Source organism: Haliotis rufescens, unplaced genomic scaffold (assembly GCF_023055435.1).
Source record: "Haliotis rufescens isolate VD_foot unplaced genomic scaffold, xgHalRufe1.0.p SCAF_2, whole genome shotgun sequence".
Classification (NCBI taxonomy): Eukaryota; Metazoa; Mollusca; class Gastropoda; order Lepetellida; family Haliotidae; genus Haliotis; species Haliotis rufescens.
The window spans coordinates 68,539,188-68,560,218 of record NW_025963890.1 but is presented as its reverse complement, the minus strand read 5'-3'; the positions used below and the strand labels follow the sequence as shown (position 1 = coordinate 68,560,218).

At 39.0% G+C, this 21,031-nt stretch overlaps 1 protein-coding gene across 2 annotated transcripts in view; it reads right to left on the bottom strand.

Annotated features, from left to right (window-relative positions):
- LOC124113975 (receptor-type tyrosine-protein phosphatase alpha-like) overlaps window positions 1–19,450 on the bottom strand; it is a 51,451-nt gene extending 32,001 nt beyond the window's left edge. For both annotated transcript variants that reach the window (XM_048400473.1, XM_048400474.1), the window contains exons 1-2: window positions 19,320–19,450; window positions 6,994–7,212 (exon numbers count right to left, since the gene is read on the bottom strand). In XM_048400473.1, the coding sequence (XP_048256430.1) occupies window positions 6,994–7,212; window positions 19,320–19,374 (274 nt within the window). In that variant the 5' untranslated portion in view covers window positions 19,375–19,450. The remainder of the gene's footprint in view (window positions 1–6,993; window positions 7,213–19,319) is intronic.
- Between the last annotated feature and the right edge of the window lie 1,581 nt (window positions 19,451–21,031).

Here is a 21,031-nt window from a genome sequence, read left to right as displayed (position 1 = left end):
CTCCAGAGAATAATGAGTCTCGATTATCTGCTGAAACATTCAATTGGGCGTAATAGGCAAAATAGCGAAAAACATAAAATGAATGGATCAATGAAAATAAGTGATGACACCATGTTCGCGAAATGGGAATGCTGGTCGTGCTTTACCATCCACACAATTTGCAATACAATGTAAATTTATATTTGTTTCCGAACGCCTCTCACAGCAATATCACTTTGTTTGATAAAAAATGATAAAATGATACTAAATGTCTTCATTGTTTTAGAGAGGAATTTACGCATGATATGTTAAAAAGGAAAATATTAGTTTTGGTTTGCTTGTTTAATTTTTAAAGTCACATTTTCATTTACACAGCCGTAAGACCTTTTGTGAATTTAAATCATTTCCGTAACATGTTAAACACTGAATAAGTATTTGTATCAAAAGTTGTGTTTCGGAATTGAGCAATGCATTTTTGCTTACTTCGTTTCCTATAGTTCATTCCTGAGATATTGTAATACAGAAACGGGTGACTCTGTTTAGTGGTAGATTAAATAACAGAAGTATCTATAAGGTTGGATAAAAGAGAAGATTCGAGTGGACAGTGGTTAGTACATAGGTAGAGAGGGGGCAGGCGGGAATGGGGGTTGTAATTAAGGTTTCATAAAGGCATTCCCATTTACTGTTGAATTTCAGGCTGATTTCGAAATAAATAATGTATTTCTTGATATTAGAAAAATACCTAAATATAATTGTATGATGCGTCACATGTAAATCAGTACAAATGTATTACTTTATAATAAGAAAGGTATAGTTCCCGTTTAGTATCCTACAAATTCAGATTCACACACTCACCACTATCTCTAATTACATTAAAAACAACCCTCGTAGAGTACCAAAATCAAAATTCAAAATGTGTCTCTCTGTGAAACTTGAATAAAAACACATGCTCTGAAATTTCTAAGTGGGAAATGTAGACACCGTACACTGAAGCTGATGGTATGCTCGACTTGAAGGGGAAATTCTTTATTTGAAAATATAAATCACTCGTGCCATACAGCTTGGAATGGAGACTGCCATCATTATGAATTTTATTCACAAATCAAGATATGACACTGAGTCTTCATGATCAACAGTGTTTGGGTCGTTATAGGTACAAACTACATTTTTATGTGACTTTCAACTACAGTAATCAACTGGTCCTATTGATGTTGCCCACGTCGTCAAGCTATTGAAGACCCGTGAAGATACAGGTTAGACTATGTCTTCAGCAAACCATGCCGGCCGTAAGAGGCGACTAACGTGATCGGTTGGTCAGGCTTGCTGACTTTGCTGATGCATGTCATGGTATCCCAATTGCGTAGATCGATGCTCTTTAAGTCAATCACTAGATTGTCTGCTACAGATTCGATTATTTACAGACAGCTGTCATATAGCTGGAATATTCCTGAGTGCGGCGTTAAACAACAAACCAACAAGCTATTGAAATAAATATATAATTACACTACAGGGGTATTAATGTGTAAATGTGTGTAACACTAAGAAGTATTGGTTTTGCATACTAACGTGTCAGTGAATGAAAGCGACAAAACAAGTCAATTCAGCTGGAATCCAAAAATGTATATATGCATACAGCAATGGAGCGTTGGAAACTCTTCATCCAGTCTGACATTACAATAAGAATTAGAAACATACTGCATCACAAGTGGCATGTATAATGCCAACTACACTACTACACTGCCGTCTGTAAAATTGATTTCGGGCTTGTAAATCTCGTGTGTCCACTATGTTGAACGATTCATGCACGACACCTTGACGGCATCCAGTTGTTGAACTTGCGTAATGCTGCCCTTGGTATTCTCCGCCATTCTGCCTCAACAATGCAGCTACCCCACGCTGGGCCACATTGGTGGGTGCTGGGTCTTTGACATACGCTCTCCGCCCGAGAACATCCTACAGACCATTTGTTTGGGTTATGCAAAGGAGCGTAGCGGGCTAGTCGAATGCCCATATGCCTTCTCGTCGGAGATAATCGGTGAAGGTGAGTGAGGTGAAATTGGGTTTAACGTCGATTCCAAGATTATTGCCCTTATATAGCGATGTATGCACGTGTGCGTCCTGGCGTGCGTGCGTGTGTGTGTGTGCTTGTACTAGTACTAGTCCGGACTGATGACGATTTATCGTGCTAGCTCACCGGGATAACATTCCGCAGTTTAACGTGAATACCCCACTCAGCTACTCAGACACAGTAATCTGACTCCGAGCCGGCCAGTCCAACAACAAGTTCCATATTTTAACGTCTTTTGGTAATCGGTGAAGACATGCGCACGGAGTGGTTCGGCATTGTCATCTTGCAGTTCAAATTTTCTGCTAATAATTCTAGCTTATTGAACAACGACAGGATGCAAAATGTCATCATTATATGACTAGCCAGTCAAAAGTCTATTCACAGTAATCAAATGAGTTTGCCAGTACTTGTCCCACAGTCGAGAAATTACGCATTTATATTTGCCAGACATTCGGGCAACTTGGGATAATGACATCTCCACCTCCATCGTAACCACAAGTCTCCATTGTATCTATTCAGTGAAATACTGTCTTGGAAACATTTAAGCGTATGAGCTTCTATTTCAAAAGTGATTGTGAGTTCCCTGTGAGTTCCCTGTGAGTTCCCTAATGGGCACCAAATTTTTGGCTCCTGTGTGAACATCTTACTTACTTACTTACTTTGGAGATTTAACGTGCGCTTTCCGACTGATGCGTATTTCGCACACGGGCCCGGCCAGGCCATTTAATGTGTGTCCGAAAGGGGCGAAAGTGGTCTGTGCAACCCAAGAGGGGGGTTTAGGGGTTGCTGATATAGAATTTGGGAATTTTGAGATTTGGAATAGATGCCATGGGGTTGGGGAGGAGAACTAAGGGAGCTGGGTATGGTGGATGTTTGTTTGTTTATTTGATTTTGATTTGGTAGGTTTTATTAGTTCCGTTTTTATTAAGAATACGCCTAAGGCCTGGAAGTTTTCGAGTTTATTTTGTGGGTTTAGTATTGCTTCTAGAGTGAGAGCCTTGTTTGGATTGAGGGTGGTTTGTAATGCGGTTCGCTGTGTTAGGTAGTGTGTGCAGTGGATAAGTGCGTGTTCTTGGGTTTCTGGTTGTTTGCAGTGTGGGCAGTTACCTGTAGTGTGTTTTTTAAATATTGTTAGGTGGTTATTTAGGTTGGTGTGTCCTGTTTGGAGTTTAGTGATTACTCTGTCGATTTTTTTTTATGGATGGAGAATTTTTGGTTTGGTTAGTGGTTTGCTGGGCACTTTTTTGATTTGGCTATTTGAGTTTAGATATAGGTTATGCCTTTTTTGTGATTTTTTGCTTGTTTACACTTTTAATTTCTGATTTTGAGATGGGTAAGTTTAAGCTTATTTCTGGGATTTTGAGGGATAGTTTAGCTGCTTTATCGGCGTTTTCATTACCGTATATTCCTACGTGGGCGGGTATCCACAAGAAGGTTATTTGTTTGCCTGCCTTAGTTAGGTCGTTGGAGCTTTTACGTATTTGATTTATTAATTTAGGTCGGTTTTTGGTATTTTTTGTTTTGAAGGGCTTGCAGTCCACTTAGGGAGTCGGTAAGTATTAGGATTTTTTTTGTGGTTTTTGGATTCTTGATTATGTAGGGCTGAGGCCATGCCCATTAGTTCTGCCGTGAATATTGATTGGTTGTTTGGGAGTCGGAAGGATTGTGTGGTTTTAGTTGGTTGTGTGGTATGGACTCCGAAACCTGTGTGTTTGGAGGTCGGATCTGAGGATCCGTCCGGGTAAATGTGACACCAATTTGGCCAATTTTCATGTATGTATGCTATTGTGGTAGTTTTAGCTATGTTTCGGTCGGTTTGTTTATTTATTTGGCTAGCTAGTGTTGTGTCTATTTTGGGTATTTTAAGTTTAGGGGTGAAGGTATTTGATTGTTTGCAGATTTGTTTAAAATTTTTAATATGGTGTTCATTTAGGTAGTTTGTTATTCTTTAGGATATTGGGGTAAGTAAGGGGTGTTTACGAGCTAGAGCTTGGTTTTTGGGGCTGATGTTTTGGTTTATTAAGTTTTGGATGAGAGGGTTTGGTTGGGACGCGGCCCAGAAATTTAAGCTTAGCTGTTCCCTGCGTAGACTTAGTGGCATTTCTCCTGTTAAGGCCTGAAGTGAGGTGTAGGAGGTGCCATGTTGGGTGCGTGTAATTAGTTTGAGAGCCTGATATTGTATTGAGTCAAGTTTTTTAGATAGAGAGTTGTTTAGGGTGTACATGTTGTATATGGCGCAGCCGTAGTCTAGTTTTGATCTAATTAGTGATATGTAGAGAGAGAGGAGGGTATCTTTGGAGGCTCCCCAGTTAGAACCAGTTAGGCATCATGGGTGTTTAGGTCTTTACTGCATTTAGTTGTTAGGTTTTGGATGTGAGCATCCCAGGTGAGATGTTCATCAAAAATAAGTCCTAAGAATTTGGTTTGTTTTTTAAAATTTGATTGTTTGATTGTTTAGCTGGAGGATTGGGGAGGCGGGTTTCATGTTTTTATGTTTGAATACTATTCCTGTCACGTGCTGTTAATACGTCATGTGAAATTTCATTGTGATTGGTTGTTGCGTTCAGATCAACGCCACGGTATTTTAAATGTATATCTCAACGATGGCTACATTGAATCTTCCTAGTTATGACAACTGGAAGCCAGGACTAAATTATCACCGATTTGTAACTGTCAATGGACAATGGGCAAACGGGAGGCCGGGGTAAATCAACACTGATAGGTACAAGAATAGAAATAGCAAAAGGAAGCCACCGACAAATTGGCACCGATAAAGATCAAAGCAAAGTCCCAAGCACTTGGCAGATAGGTCACGGTCACGATTAATGGCGGGATGGTGTCTTCTGATGTCAATGGCTCCTTTTAGTTTTCTTTGTCGCCAGTTGTTGTTGATGGTAGACAGGACTATCAGCGCTAGTTACTATGAAGTGGCTTCTATTGTATATTACTTATCACCTATCAGCGCCAATTATCTGGTGGCTTCCCTTGTTAAGTTTCCACCTTTTGTTATGTTATTACTTTTGTTGTTCTTACATGTACATATATATGCTCTCTGCCTCACAACATTCATTCACCTAATAAAGTAGTAAGCATGTGCCCTGAAACGTTGTGTTCCTCATAATAAGGACGTTGACAGCCAAACATTCTCTTTCTTATTACCATCAATGATTGCAACAAACTTGATGCCATCATTGCAATTCGCACATATTTTTTATAATAATGTTTGTACTATTTAAGGATATGGACATTGTCACAAGGTCAATATTTCAATAAATATTATCATAATAATCAAATATTAGATGTGTGTGAATATGTTTCAATAAATTTGAGAAGATCTTTTAAGGACTATGCTGAAGAATATGGCAGACAAGTAGACCCATATAAACTGATGTCCAAAAGAACTTTACCGTAGTTTGAAATCACTCTTGCTCAAAAACAACAAAACATACATGCATGAAATAAAATGTATTGAGAGGATCCATATATCAACATAATCAAAACACTGAAAATGACAATCATACCGCGACCGAGAATGACGTCAGAGCACGTGGGATTTGACGCCATTCTTCTTGGAGGGCCAAGATCAGTTCTTGGAGGTTGGCTGGAGAGTATGGTCGTTGTCGAACACAACGATCCATCAAGTCCCAGAGGTGTTCTATGGGGGACATGTCGGGTGAGCGTGCAGGCAACGGAAGGAAGTTGACGTTGTTGGCTGCGAGGAAGTTAGTGACAATTCTGGCTGTATGGGCTCTAGCGTTGTCATGCTCATAAATGACAACTCGTGGCTGCTGTTGGAGAAATGGTAGGTCAACTGGACGAAGAATGTTATCCATGTAATTAACGCAGAGCTGTCAAGTTTCCGTCAACGATGACCAGCGGTGTGCTCTTCTGCCAGCGGTGTCCTCTTCTGCCCTCAGATCCCTCCCCACACCATGACACTCCCTCCACAATATGGTACGGCCTCCTGCACGCAACACGCAGCCATTCGTTCACCCCTTCGGCGGTAAACACGTTGTCTTCAATCAGCCCTAAACATACAGAATCGACTTTCGTCAGTGAAGACAACCCACTGCCAGTCACGTCGTTGCCAACGTCGTACAGTCCGGGCCCATCTCAATCGCAGACGACGATGTTGCCCTGTCAATAGCTGTCCTCTGTACGGTCTCAAAGCCCTGATTCCATGAGCTCTGAGTCTCCTGGCCACTGTCTGTCGACTAACCCTGTGACCTAAGGTATTTGTCGCCGATGACGTCACTGTCAGGAAGCGATTTCGGAGGTGCAAGGTACGCAAGTACCGGGCATCATGGGGCGTGGTCACCCTGGGTTTGCCTGTTCTTGGCCTGTCAGCGGTCCGCCCTGTCTGTCTGTAACGTTGCATCAAGTTGGTAACGGCAACACGGGAGCAACCGAAGGTTCGTGCAATATGGGCATGGGTGTCTCCCATCTGTTCAGGCTCGTTCACGTTGTTCGACTGTGGTATTTCTTTTGTGTTTTTTTTTATCGCTGTGGATGTCTGACTTGCCGTTGCAATCGTTTTATACCCTTACCCGCACGTGCATTTGCAGTTGTCCGTGGTGCACGTGTTTTTTACTTTTTCGCGTGTTATCTCGCAAACATGTAACAGACGATAAACATTTTCTGCATACACTATTGTTGTATTTAGGTTGTGTTTTAGATAGACTTCATGGAAAAGAATTTATACTTTGTCTGAAATTTATATTTTCAGTTGGTAAAGTTTCTTTAGGACGTCAATTTATAAGTTCATTTGACATACGGTTCACAGTTGGATTAAACAAAAAAAAATTCGCATAAATGTATTGGTTACATACTTTCATTTCTAATAAATGAATTTCCACTATTTACTGTAGTCATACTATATTATGTAAAATCTATATAGCTTTATTACTACATTCCACCATAATTACATTATATCTAAGAATACTTACAGTCAGTCCTGAAGTAGATTTTAACCTGTGCTGACTGTACTTCTCTCTGTAGATCCACCTTCCACCAGGCTGTAGGTTCCTTAACCTGTGTGTGGGCTGTATATCTATAACTGTTTGCGGTAGTCCCTCCATCTACAGCATTACTGGCCGGCAGATTGGCGCCTGTGTATACTTTACTCACCCATGCTGGTTTGTTCAGGGCGACATTTTGCCAGGTACCTGTAACAGAAGTGGACTATTTCAGCAGGTTTGAAATCATTATTAAAGTGCTCAAATATGGACACATAGCGTAAAAACAATCAATATGAAGATTCACTCAACTTGGCAGGTGTTGTGGTAGAACATAACAACATGACACAATGCTTATGATATACTTGAAATTGTTCAATGAATTCAAATAGATTTCCTCTTCATTGTTATAATATGTTAAAAGCCTTGGATGAAAAGGGTAAATATTGTTTATGGGTATCTGATATCAGGAATATTCTTTGTATGTCTGGTTTTTCTCTTGCATCGATATCTCAAGATTTTGGAAATAATAATTTATTTATCTTCATGCTTAAGCAAAGATTACTTGATATATTTTCACAAGATTGGCACTGTCAAATATCATCCTCAAGGTTTTTATGCCATTATACGAATATAAAATCATTTCTTGTTCCTGAAAAATATGTATCTGAACTTCAGGATAGAACTTTGAGAAGAACTTTGTGTAAATAACGTATATTATTGCATAATATTAATGTTAATAATCTCAGAAAGAAAAATGTACAAGAAAAGGAAAGTAGTTTATGCGGTTATTGTAATGAAGGCTATGTTGAGGAGGAATTTCATGTACTTCTCATTTGTAAATATCATCAGTTTCTTAGAAATAGATACCTCCCTATGATTTCAACTATGTACAAAGATGAACAACTGATGAAAAATTTGCTGAACTCCCGCAATGCTAATACAATATCATCTCTGTCAATATTCCTGAAAAAAGATTTTTGAAATTAGACGTTAATATTATATGTAAACTTATTATTACATACACGTGACTGAACAATGTTGATACAAAAAAAACACTTCTGTACTATAGGTCACCATTGTATCAAAACTTCATTATATCATGGAACAAAATCGTCATAATCATGATTTACTAGATGATATCCTGTATACAGAAATCCAAGTCCCAGAAATCAGATCACATATACACAACCTTAAAAGAAACAAATCTCCAGGACCTGATGGTATCACAAATGAACACCTGATATTTGGAGGAGAGATGCTTGTGGTAACCCTCAAACACCTATTCAATCAAATACTTGCATCCCAGTATTATCCATGTGCCTTCAGAAAAGGTATGATAATACCTATTTATAAAGGCAAAAACGACAAACATGATCCACGTAACTACAGGGGCATAACTCTTACATCGTGTCTATCTAAACTCCTAGAGAAAATCATTTTAAGTAGAATAGAAAAATATACACCCAGTAATCTCCAATCATTCCCCGATGCTTTACAATTTGGTTTCAGAAAGGAACATGGAGCAATCATGTCTGTATTCACCGTTTTAGAATGTGTTAATTTTTACCTAGAAAGAGAATCACAAGTGTTTGCTGCATTTTTAGATAATGAAAAAGCTTTCGATCGTATTTGGCACGACGGTCTTTTTGTTAAATGACATGACCTTGGTGTGAAAGGTAAATTATGGAACTTACTTTTCCATAGCTATACAGACAGCTGTGCTTTTATATCCTACAACGGAGAAAGATCTGATGATTTTCCCATTAAACAAGGTGTTGGGCAAGGTCGAGTTATGTCAGCATGGGTCTTTCTCGTTTTCATAAATGACCTTATATGTGAACTAAGGAAAGCAAACGATGGCCTCTCTGTTTATGGCATCTATATACCCTGTGTGTTATTGGCCGATGACACAACGCTCGTGTCTACAACCCCACGGGGCTTACAGTCTTCCCTTGATTCAGTTCGTTTATATGCCAACAAATGGAGACTCACCTATAATGCCTCCAAGAGTAAATCACTTGTATTCTGCAAAACACGCCAGCGTCATAATAAAGTAACCTACAAATTTGGCGATGCAATAATTGACACTTCCGACTCCGTCAAATATGGCGGAATAATCATAAACAGTAATTTATCCTGTAAAGAAAGAATCATGACATGTTGCTCAAAAGCAAGAAAAAGTGTTAATTCACTACGATCACTCGGCCTCAACGACTCAGACCTACACCCAATTGCATTTTTCAATATATGGAAAAGAATGATTTTATCTACAAGCTTTTATGGATGTGAATTGTTACCAGCCTTTTACGGTAAAGAACTTGAAATGATTGAATATACACAACGTTACTTTGCTCGTCATGTACAAGGATTTGGTAAAAGACATCCAACCGATTCGTCTATTTCTAACTTGGGAATGTGGTCAATGAATGGCTACATTGATAAATGTAGACTACAATTATTAGGAAGGCTCTGCAATAACGATTGTAACTCAATAACAAAAGACCTATTTTGTGCTCACATTGCTACCAACGCTTTTGTCAATATTAGCTGTCCAGTAAGCATATGCAACATCCTTCTATATACTGCTAAAAAATACCATTTGGATAACTATATAAAGGGATATACTGATAGCGGTTCGTTCCCAACAAAATCGGCTTGGCGAGCTCTTGTAATCAGACGTCTATCAGAGAATGAACAGTACATCTGGAGAGAGAGAGAGACTGGCACAGAGACCGGATCTTTCACGATACCATAAAATTCATAAACGGTTACAAATGCATGTTCTTTATAATGTAATGTATCTCTATCCACATCTAAGACAACCCCTGCAACTTTGTATTAAAATCGGATCAAGAGCAAAAGTGTCGAAAGAATGTAACCATTGCAATAGACATTGCTATGACTATGATTGCCATATTATTTTGCACTGTGAAATGTTTATGCCTGACAGAAATAATTTCTTCTCATGCCTGATTGATAAACTTGATGTAGATGTATACGTGAAAATAGATATGCTTGACGATGATGTTATGCTTTCATTCTTTCTCGGTGCAGATGTCCATGACTTGACTAACGAACTCGATTACGATACTTGGCAAAGCAACATAATGACTTTCTGCCACTTCATATGGAATTTATAGAAACACCTTATGTATATCTACTAGACACTTTACTGCTCTCAAAATGTACATCGTAAATTATTTATTCATAGCAGTGTATAACATGATTTCATTGTATATAGTCAAGTTATTTCATAGATGTATTGTAAATAATGTATTTGCCCATGTAAAATCTTCGGATTCAACTCTGGAGGAAATAAAGAAATTCATTCATTCATTCATTCATTCATCCAAATGACTTGTATGAGGAATATCATCTGTTGGAAAATGTTACAGACTGATCACTGCAGCTGCTTTCAAACAGAGAACTTGTGACTGACTGACGTGTTACACTGTCGAACACAGCATGAAAATATCAGTGTCTTTGTGGAAATTTTGCATGAGTATCTGCCATTGCGTAACCAAAGTGAATGACAAATTGATGAAAGAATGAAGCAGGTGCACTTCATCTTGCAACAAGTGGCTATAAATTGCTCTCGAACAATATTGCAACAGTCAGCTTAAATAACGAAATTTGAAATCAAGCTGTGTGGCCATATGATAAAGTTGTCCTTGTCCGTTAGCTGTGTTTAATCACTGTAAGTGTAGCTCTGTACAAGAGTGTGCCTGATGCATGTGCTTGCAGCCAGCAGCATGCTTGTGAGAGTCATCTCCCCTATTCTGTCTTTGGCTGAGGCCCATTTAAGGATGGAGCCAATTTAGGGTTCAGCTAATACCACATCTCCCTTTGATAAGTACAATAACAAGATGAGAGTTATCCAACATTAAAAGCTAGTAATACACGAATAACTGTTGATGTTAAACTATCCATTACAAATGATAATGTACTTTCCATTTTTGGAGTAAACATACATTTGATCCTCAGTGTCGTTTTCTGAAATCAAACACATTGTAGATTCAAATCTACTGACCAGTTAACTACTAACATGAAACAATAATGTTTCTTACTGACTACCGTTCTTTATTCTACAAATCAAATCTGTCAGATCTAACTGAAACCCTTCCATATCTGGCACACCAGGCAAGACATTCATGGTCTGTGACCTGGCGTCTGTGTTTGTTGGGTGCTTTTCTGGCACAGGAGTGAGGTGTCTACGATTCCTGCACAGATGTAGAATGATCTTGGGGGTTTCAGCCTCCCTGTGGATTTGACCTTCTCTGATGAATCCACTGTCATTGACAAGCACTGTATCTCCCTCCTTCACCTTGGGAAGAATGCGTGATCTGTGACGAGAGTCATAGTTCGATTTTTGACACTGTTGGATTTTGGTAAAAGACGAGTTGTCCGCAAGTTGCATCCCATTAAAAGCTGAGAAGGACTGAATCCATTCTGTCACAGTGTACTCCTATAGGTGAGGAATGCGATGTAAAGATCAGATGATTTCTTCAAAAGTTGCTTCACAGTTTGAACTGCTCTCTCTCTGCCTCACCATTACTTTGGGGTACCTCGGGCTTCTTGTGATATAAGTGAAGAAATAGATCTCAGAAAATTTCTGAAAGACACAGGACGAGTACTCTGGACCGTTGTCGGAAATCACAGTGTTCGGAATACCATGTCTTATGCAAACAGATTTCAGTTGGTACGTCACACTTGCAGAGGTAGTACTGACAAAGTTTGCTATCTACATATACTTCGACTAGTGGTTCACTACAAGTCAATATGGTATGGAATTCAGTTCAAATAGGGCGGTGGGTTAGGTTAGAATCGTGCACATGTATGACAACTCATGGCTGCATGTTCTATCTGTGAGCTGATGCCTGGCCACCAAACTGACTTGTTTGCTCGAGCGCTGCACTTAGTAATGCCCTGGTGAGAAGAATGCCAAATGTCAAGAATTTCAGTTCTCATGCAAAGCAGGAATTACCAGTCGTACTCCCATCGTGAGTAGCCCATCTACTACAGTGACATCCCATGTAAATGGCCAGTAATTTCGTGCAAAGTCCGGCAGAGATGTGTATTTTGGCCATCTATCAGTAAAGTATTTCATTATGAATTAACATACCGAGTCTTAACGTAGTTGGAGACGTATCTCATCCAGTCGTTGATCTGTTGCAGGTAATGTAGCAAAAACAGAATCAACATACATATTTGAGTCCCTCAGAAGACAAGACACTTGGCTTGAGAGTGGAATATCCGTCGGAGGTCTAGAGAGTGCACCCGCTGAACAAAGCTGTTTCCCTGATACATGTGATATGGTATAGGAATAGGCCATCTTGAATCGCTGTATGCGAGGTGGCAATAGGTCCAAGCTCTTGTTTCCCAACAGAGATAGAAGCGGTTTGTGGTCAGTGTTTATGTGAAACTGTCTACTTAGCAGGTGGTCACGAAAACGTTCACAAGCCCAGGATATAGCCAATGCCTCCTTTTCCACTTGTGCGTAGTGCCTTTCTGCGTCCATCATTGATCTATAGTAGTAGGCTACTGCTTTATATACTCCATTGCAGTCATTCTGACAGATTACTGCCCCCAATCCGAATGAGGAAACATCGGCTGACACACAAGTCTCTGCATTTGAATCATAATGTCCGAGTACTGGAGCAGATGTCAATTGGTCCTTGATAGACTGAAAGGCAAAACGCTGTGGTTCTTCCCAGACCCAAGTTCTATCCGTGACAAGGAGATAGCGAAGAGGTTGTGTTTTAGACGCAAAATTGGGTACAAACTTTGATAACTGATTAACCATACCGAGAAATGTTCTGATATCAGGGACTTTCTGTGGCTCGTTCATCCTGGTAATATCGTGAAATTTGTCAGGGTCTGCATAAATGGCAGTGTTGTCAATTATGTGTCAAAAGAATTACACTGTATTCTCTAAAGGCTGACACTTCTCAAGATTTAGTGTTATATCTGCATCACGCAATCTGCTCAAGGCTGCCGCTACATGCTAAACAGGATATCGTCCAATCTGTTGAATTGTCTTCTGAAAATGTTCTGGTGCTGACGACATGCCAAAGAGTAGGTGATTAAAATAATACCGGCCAAAGCCCAAACTGGTTCGTAGTGAGGAATCTGGGAATAATGGAATCTGGTGGAATCCAGAGTTTGCATGCAGTTTTGTGAACACTTTATAGCTCCACTCAACTGACTAAGTGTGTGACGAATAGCAGTAAGAGGGTGACATTCTCTCCTCTTTCAATTTAGTCCTAAGATATGACACCACTGCTTTCCATTGATTGGAGCTTATGTTTCACTTTCGTCATGAGAGTTAGAGGCACACGTCTGGGTGTCGAGATAGAGAAAGGCTCAGCATATTCTTTGAGCTTGATAGAATATTCACCTTCCATCTTTCCTAGCCCTGTGAACAGTTCAGGAAACATGTCTTTCTCCTTGACCCCAACAACACTATCAATGTGGCTGATAAGGTTAACGTTGAGAGCTTGAATTGCGGGTCCACCCATGAGAGAACGGGTAAGACCTCTCGCGACATATTTGTTCAGCATGGTCATAACATCACCGTACACAGTTTTAAGTTTCGCTCTGAATCTTCCATCAACATGCAAACTTGAGTTTGCTGAACCATACAGTCTCTACCACTTTGCTGAAGTTTTAGAAAAGGTTTAGACACATAAAGGCCATAAGGAATGACTGTGACGTCAGCATCCGTGTCAATCTTAAAGTCACGAACTAGTCGTGATTTGACCTCAAGATTGTCAATCTTGCACTTTCAGCACTAATGGATCCAAGGAACGCATATTCCACTCACTGTTAGGCCCCCGTTCAAGATGAATCTCAGAAAGACACACAAAGTACAATTAATTGAGACCATGAAAACTTCAGTGTCAGGCTTGGAGAAAAGTGTCAACTTTATGAATTTGCAGTTTGAAGATTGGCAGAAAGAGAAAGCGGAACTAGAAGAAAAAATAAAAGATGTACAGGACACACTTACAGTCTAAGAATTTCGAATCATTGCAGTTTCGTCAGTTGCAATTGAAAGAAGAAGTGATTAATCATCAGGTGCGTTCAATGGCCGCAAATTTACTATTCATGAACATCCCTGAAACAAGCTCCCCTAAAGAAGATACAACTACTGTCTTGACTGACTTCATTAAACAAAAAATTGATATATCTGATGCTCCTTTAGAGAAAGTTTACCGTCTGGGGGATTCAAGGGAGGTAATCCCTAGCCCAGACCAATCATTGCCCGATTTCGGTCAGTCAAAGATAGAGACGAGGTGAGATACGCTGCATATGGAAAGTTGAAAGGTTCTCCATACACAGTTGCAGAGCAGTTCCCTGATGCCGTGAGAGAGTACCGGAAGTTGGTTCTGTACCCTTTGATGAGACAAGCAAGAACAGATAACAAGAAGTGCCGTATTGTCGTGGACAGAATCTACATTGATGGCAAACAGTTCTTTCCAGATACCTCTCCCCCATACCGACCACCCCCACCCAGGAAAGAGTTCACCATGGCCACCCGTTCTCCACTCAGTTTACACCCTTCAATGGATACCTCGAACCCGAGAACATAGGACACTCACAGCGGACACTACTCACAGCCTGCTGTCAATGCTGAACAATCAGAAAACCAATCTAATAGAAATAATAACTTGCCCTTGGTTTACCATAATACAAGTGTTAATACAGTCTTTGGTACCAGTAGCGTGGATGAAAGAAATGGGTTAATATCCAGTGAAGTATGTGTACAAAGTAACCCCAATACCAAACAATTGAAAGTTATATCTCTAAATGTTTGTGGATTTCGCAGTAAGTTAAAATATCCAGAGTTTCATAAACTTCTCAATTCCTGTGATATTATTGGTCTATAAGAACCCAAAACAGATGAGTTGGATGTTAGTATAAACATCAAAGATTATACTGTTATTCTCCAAAATAGAAACACGACAGGTCGAAGGTCAGGAGGTTTGGGAATTCTCATTAAAAATGAAATAGCACCTTATGTTACTGTTGTCCAATCTGACAATGATATATCCTTATGGATACGTATCAATATGGTAATGCTAAGTACAGATAGTGATCTTTGTATTGGATATGTTTATATCCCACCTGTTAACTCTAGGTACGCAAGCGACAGTCATTTTCAGGATTTGTCAAGTGATATTCTTAATATACGAGACATTACAAGATATTTCTATCTTTTAGGAGATTTTAATGCCCATACGAGTATTCTTGAAGATACCTGTGTCATCAACACCACTGTTAGCCATTCCATTGGTGTAGACGACTCTGAGATGGAGTACTTTAAGGATAATGATATTTTTTAATTAAACGACGTGTCGCCAATAAGAGTCTCTCAAGACAGGTCCGAACCAAATAGACATGGTCGTAAACTCATTGAAATGTGTAAAACTTTGCCTCTTCTTATATTAAACGGAAGATTGGGAAAAGATAAAAACATCGGTGCTGTCACCTGTAAAGACTGTAGTGTTATTGATTATGTCGTGTCATCGTATGAAGCTGTCCCTTTAACCAAAGTCTTTCAAATCTTGGACTTCGACTGTTTATATAGTGATGCTCATTGTCCCCTCCAGCTGACTTTACTACCTGAGGTACAGGCAGCTGACACCTGGCAAGAGCTACCTGACACACCTTCTAACGAGGGGAAGCCACGATGATTCGATGTGGACAAACGACAACAGTTCGTGACAGGTGTTGACCTCGCGCGCATCAACAGCATGACAGAAAAAAGCACGTGTGTGTTATCGATAATGTTGTATCAGAGCAAACCACATTGTTTGTGAATACAGCTGGTGATGTGTTCGGTACTAAAAAAACAGCTCATAAGTTCAAGCCTAAAAATAACTTTCATAAATGGTATGACCAAGACTGTCGTAATATGAAAAGAATATACAGGGGGAAAAAGAAAATTTAAAGTTTCAAAAACCCCTCTTGATAAGGTTGTGTTACAATAAGTTAATAAAGACTACAAAAGAATCTTAAAGGAAAAGTATTTAAATCATGTGCATTTTATGAAAGGCAAGTTTTCTTATATGGCCCATCACGATGTGAAAGGTTTTTGGAAATATTTTAAAGATAATCCTGGCCCTAGCTCCAAGAATGTCTCATTTGATGAACTTTATAATTACTTTAAAGACATTAATAGTGCTACAGATGAAAGTGACTGTTTTGTCACACAGCCAAACGACATTGATATTGATCTCAACAAAAGCTTTGACACTAAAGAAATAGAAGAAGCAATTAATAAACTTAAAAATAAGAAAGCATCAGGTATAGACATGATTGAAAATGAATATATTATTTCAACCAAATCTATTCTTTTAAAACTGTATTGCGAACTGTTTAATCTAATTTTACAGACAGGGCATTTGCCTGAACCCTGGTTAATGGGAATGATCAAACCAATTTATAAGAAAACGGGGGATGTTTCCAAACCAGAAAACTATAGACCAATAACCATTTTATCCTGTCTAGGGAAATTGTTTACAAGTGTTATTAATCTGCGTTTAACACGTTATGTTGAAAGTAATGAAATACTATCTGAAGCTCAAGCCGGATTCCGTAAAGGATACTATACTGTTGATAATGTCTACGTTTTGAATAGTGTCACTGAACTATTGACATATTCTTGTAAAAAAATATTTTGTGATTTTGTCGATTTCCAAAAAACCTTTGATAATGTGTGGAGGAACGGACTGTGGCTTAAACTTGTAAGCTATGGTATTTCAGGAAAATTATTTAATCTTATAAGGAATATGTACAATGATATTAAGTCATGTATTTGTCTAAACAGTCAAATATCTGGGTTTTTTCAACTGTGATAATGGTGTCCGTCAAGGAGAAAATCTGTCGCCTTTGTAATTTGCTATTTTTTTAACGACATAGAAACCTATTTGCAATCTAATAATTGTGATGGTATCAACATTGGTACACTTTAACTTTTCCTTCTTTTATACGCTGATGATACGGTGCTATTTGCTAAATCCCCTGAAGATCTAAAGCACTGTTTAGATAATTTCGAGAAATACTGCACTGAATGGAAACTCAAGATAAATATGCGAAAAACAAAGGTTATAATCTTTTGCACTGCAATTATTCTGCGTAAGAAAAAGTATGTTTTTAAAATTCATAATGTTGAACTAGATAATTGTGATTGTTACACTTATCTACATGTAGGTATAAAGTTTCACATGAACCGATTATTTAACCAAGCCATAATATCTCTTAAGGAACAAGGACTTAAAGCTATGTATTATTTGTTATCCAAAGCTAGAAACTTAAATCTACCATTAGCTTGTTTATTTATTGCGTTCGAAAACATGGTTGTCCCAATTCTTCTATACTGTTGTGAAGTCTGGGGTTTTACAGACTTTTCTATCATTGAAAATGTCCACAAGTTATTTTTAAAATTAAGTTTAAGATTACGTAAGAGCACACCAACTTATATGCTATATGGCGAGACAGGTCGCCTACCACTCGATATTATTGTTAAAAAACGAGTATTGGCCTTTTGGTGCAACCTGATATTGCCACAAAATGTAAATAAGCTCTCTGTTGTCATGTATAAGACTTTATATCAAAAACACTGTAATAACATTTTTCATTTACCTTGGTTGATATATGTCAAAAACATTCTGGATAGCTGTGGTTTAACTTATGTTTGGCACAATCAGACAGTAAACAGTGAAGAGTTATTATTAAATCTAATGGAACACAGATTAAAGAACCATTTTCTTCAAAACTGGCACAGTGCCCAAACGGCATCATCAAAAGGTTTATTTTATAGTTGTATAAAACCCAACTTTAGTCTAGAACAATATTTATCTTAGAGTGTAAATATCTCCATTCCCTTGCTAAAATTTCGAACAACCAATCATTTTCTACCTGTAGAAACAGGGAGGTGGAAAATATATACCATTTGGAAGACGACTATGGCATTTATGCAATTCCTCTGTGGGAGATGAATACCACTACCTACTCAAATGTCCATATTTTAATATGAACGAGAACAATATCTCCAAGAATATGACTATACTTATCCAAACTATTACAAGCTTCAACAGTTAATGACTTGCCAAAAGATTTATACTGTCAGAAAATTGAGTAAATTCATCCATTGTATATTTAATGCTGTAAACATATATCAACAGCATCTGTAATATATTTGCTACACATTGTAACTGTACACCATGTACCGCTGTGAGCGGTCTTATTGGAATAAAAGATGATGATGATGATGATGATGGTATCCACACAATAACAAGCCTGTTGTTTTAACCGTGACAGTCAATCAGGAAGTAAAGTTGGGTGGCGAGACGAGGCGACTCAACCTTTCCCACTATCGACGCGAGCAAACATTAAAGGCTAGATTTGTGTTTAACTAGTGATCATAGGGCCTATATGTGTGTGTATCTCGGCTACAGTGCTCCCGTCAGGCCACAGTTGTCGCGTTAGTGAGTGTGAGTGAGTTTGGTTTTACGCCGCTTTTAGCAATATTCCAGCAATATCACGGCGGGGGACACCACAAATGGGCTTCACACATTGTACCCATGTCGGGATTCGAACCCGGGTCTTCGGCGTGACGGGCGAACGCTTTAACCACTAGGCTACCCGACCGCCCCGTCGCGTTAGTGATACAATGAACGTACATGCTTGTCTGTTATATAGGTGAGGGGTAATAGGGTTTAGCCTCGCGTCCCAGATAATTGTACTTTTATAGTGCTATCCCACTTAGATACCATGCTGCGGTTTAACATGAATACCCCACTCAGACACACTACACTGACTCCGAACCGACCAGTCTTTGCTTTAGCCCCTTAATGCCGAGCGCCAGACAGGGTAGCAACAAGTACCATCTTTTAACGTCTTTTGGTATGACGCGGCCGGGTATAGAACCTCGGATCTTTCGCTCTCCGGGCGGACGCTCTTCCACGAGCCCTTGGAGGCCATACAACATCTCAGCATATTAAGATGACATACCACCATTGCATAATTCATTACCATGTATGACATAATTATATTGTGACAGTAAATAAATTAAACACTTTTGTCAGTTGTCTATCAGGCGACATTTAAGTATATTGAGAGAGTTCACCGGTATAACTTTCCATATATATGATACAAGGTGATTGTCAGGTACTAGTTCAACAATGACAATGTTGTCCGACATACCATTCGGTACACGTGTCTCAACGAATGTGTAAAAGTAGAACTCATTAATGAACAATGATACTCAAATATCTTGTGATCAAACTCATGTAGGTAAAGAATGTACTTACCTGCTGCGAGACTCAGACTGGCCACCAAAAACACAACCCTGGCCCACACCGCCATTGTGACACTGGCGCACAGACCAGGAAGAATATTACGTTTCTATTTAGATTTGTTCATTGTGAACCACCAAGAAGTGAATTCCGTTGGACAAATGTGACTGATATTTATGACACCAAACGTTTCACATGACACACAAACTATATATTGACATTTGATGTGCCCAAATAAACCGAAACGATATGCTTAGTACAATGAACAAAAATAGCGTTTTAAAAAAGATAGTTGCTGTTTGGGTTTGTCTGTATGAAAGAAGTAGATCACGCATGGCAACACACATATTTACATATAATGTAATGCATGGCTCGTAACACGTCAAAAGGCTTCATCGAGTGCACTTCCCCATAAGCAGGTGAAGTCATGTGTCAGCCTCGCATGAGTACAACGATGCATGTTCCTTCTCCTTTGATGTTGTGACATTGTCTCCCGTAATATGTCAGGGTGTCGACCTGTTGCTAGCTGCTTATTATTTAATCGATTTCTTTGCAGAATATGTCCAAGGGTTTTCGTAGTTTATATAAAATCAGTAAATGAGCATCCAATGTTTACAACGTGAGGTGTGACTGACTGTTGCTCATGATGTCAACCACTGGTTTGGCTAGTCCAGACTATTATTTACATTGTGATAATTACATTCACGTATTTGTTTGAAACACGTTTGGAAAAAATATAATGATGAACAATTTGTGCATAAACTAAAAATGAAAAGGGGTTAAGAGGAAGTACGGAAATAGGACAATGTCAGTCACTATATACTGAACAGAAGGTTTATCCACCGTCACGGTGAAGGAGAACACAGGAGGTTTCTGCTCACGAGCCGACAGTTGCGACAAATGACTCTAATATCAGACATGATTATCTTAAACAAAACATAAATGACAACTGTTTGTAGTTTGTATTCATACTTTGTGAGTCGCTCTTGAGTGATGCGAGTGAAATGTACAAATGCTGCTGACACACGCGCTCTGTCGCAAGTTTATCAGTACATGGTTGACAATTTCGTGGGGCCCTCAACAAGTATTTTATAAATCGCGAGCACGTTTTGAGAACATAACATGTACAGCCCGGGACAAGGATACATGTGTATCAGGTTGTTGTTTTACATTTCTCATAAAGTGTTATCCCATTACTTTGACATGAATATTGTTTTAGGTAACATTGTTTTATAACCACACAATACATACTTCTTTTTTGCCTCATAATATCATAAAATAGTTATAACAATTATTTAATTTAGTTAAATTCACACAGAGTGTACATATCGCTGTTGCCGAGTGCACGACCTCCTTCATTCGATGCGGGTTCGAGTCGATGAAGATATAAAATGTGTCGGCTGAGTAACAGGGTGATATCAGGTCCATCGCTCATAGTTGATCCTTGAACGGGATTTTAATATTAACAGGCAGCCGTGACATGCCTTGATGTGCTGGATGTATCGCAATGTCACTCATGACGTGACATGCCTTGATGTGTTGGATGTATCGTAATGTCCCTCATGACGTGATATGCCTTAATCTCCTGGATGTATGGCAATGTCACTCATGACGTGACATGCCTTGATGTGCTGGATGTATAGCAATGTCACTCATGACGTGACATGCCTTGATGTGCGATATGAATCGCAATGACACTTATGATGTGACATGCATTGATGTGCTGG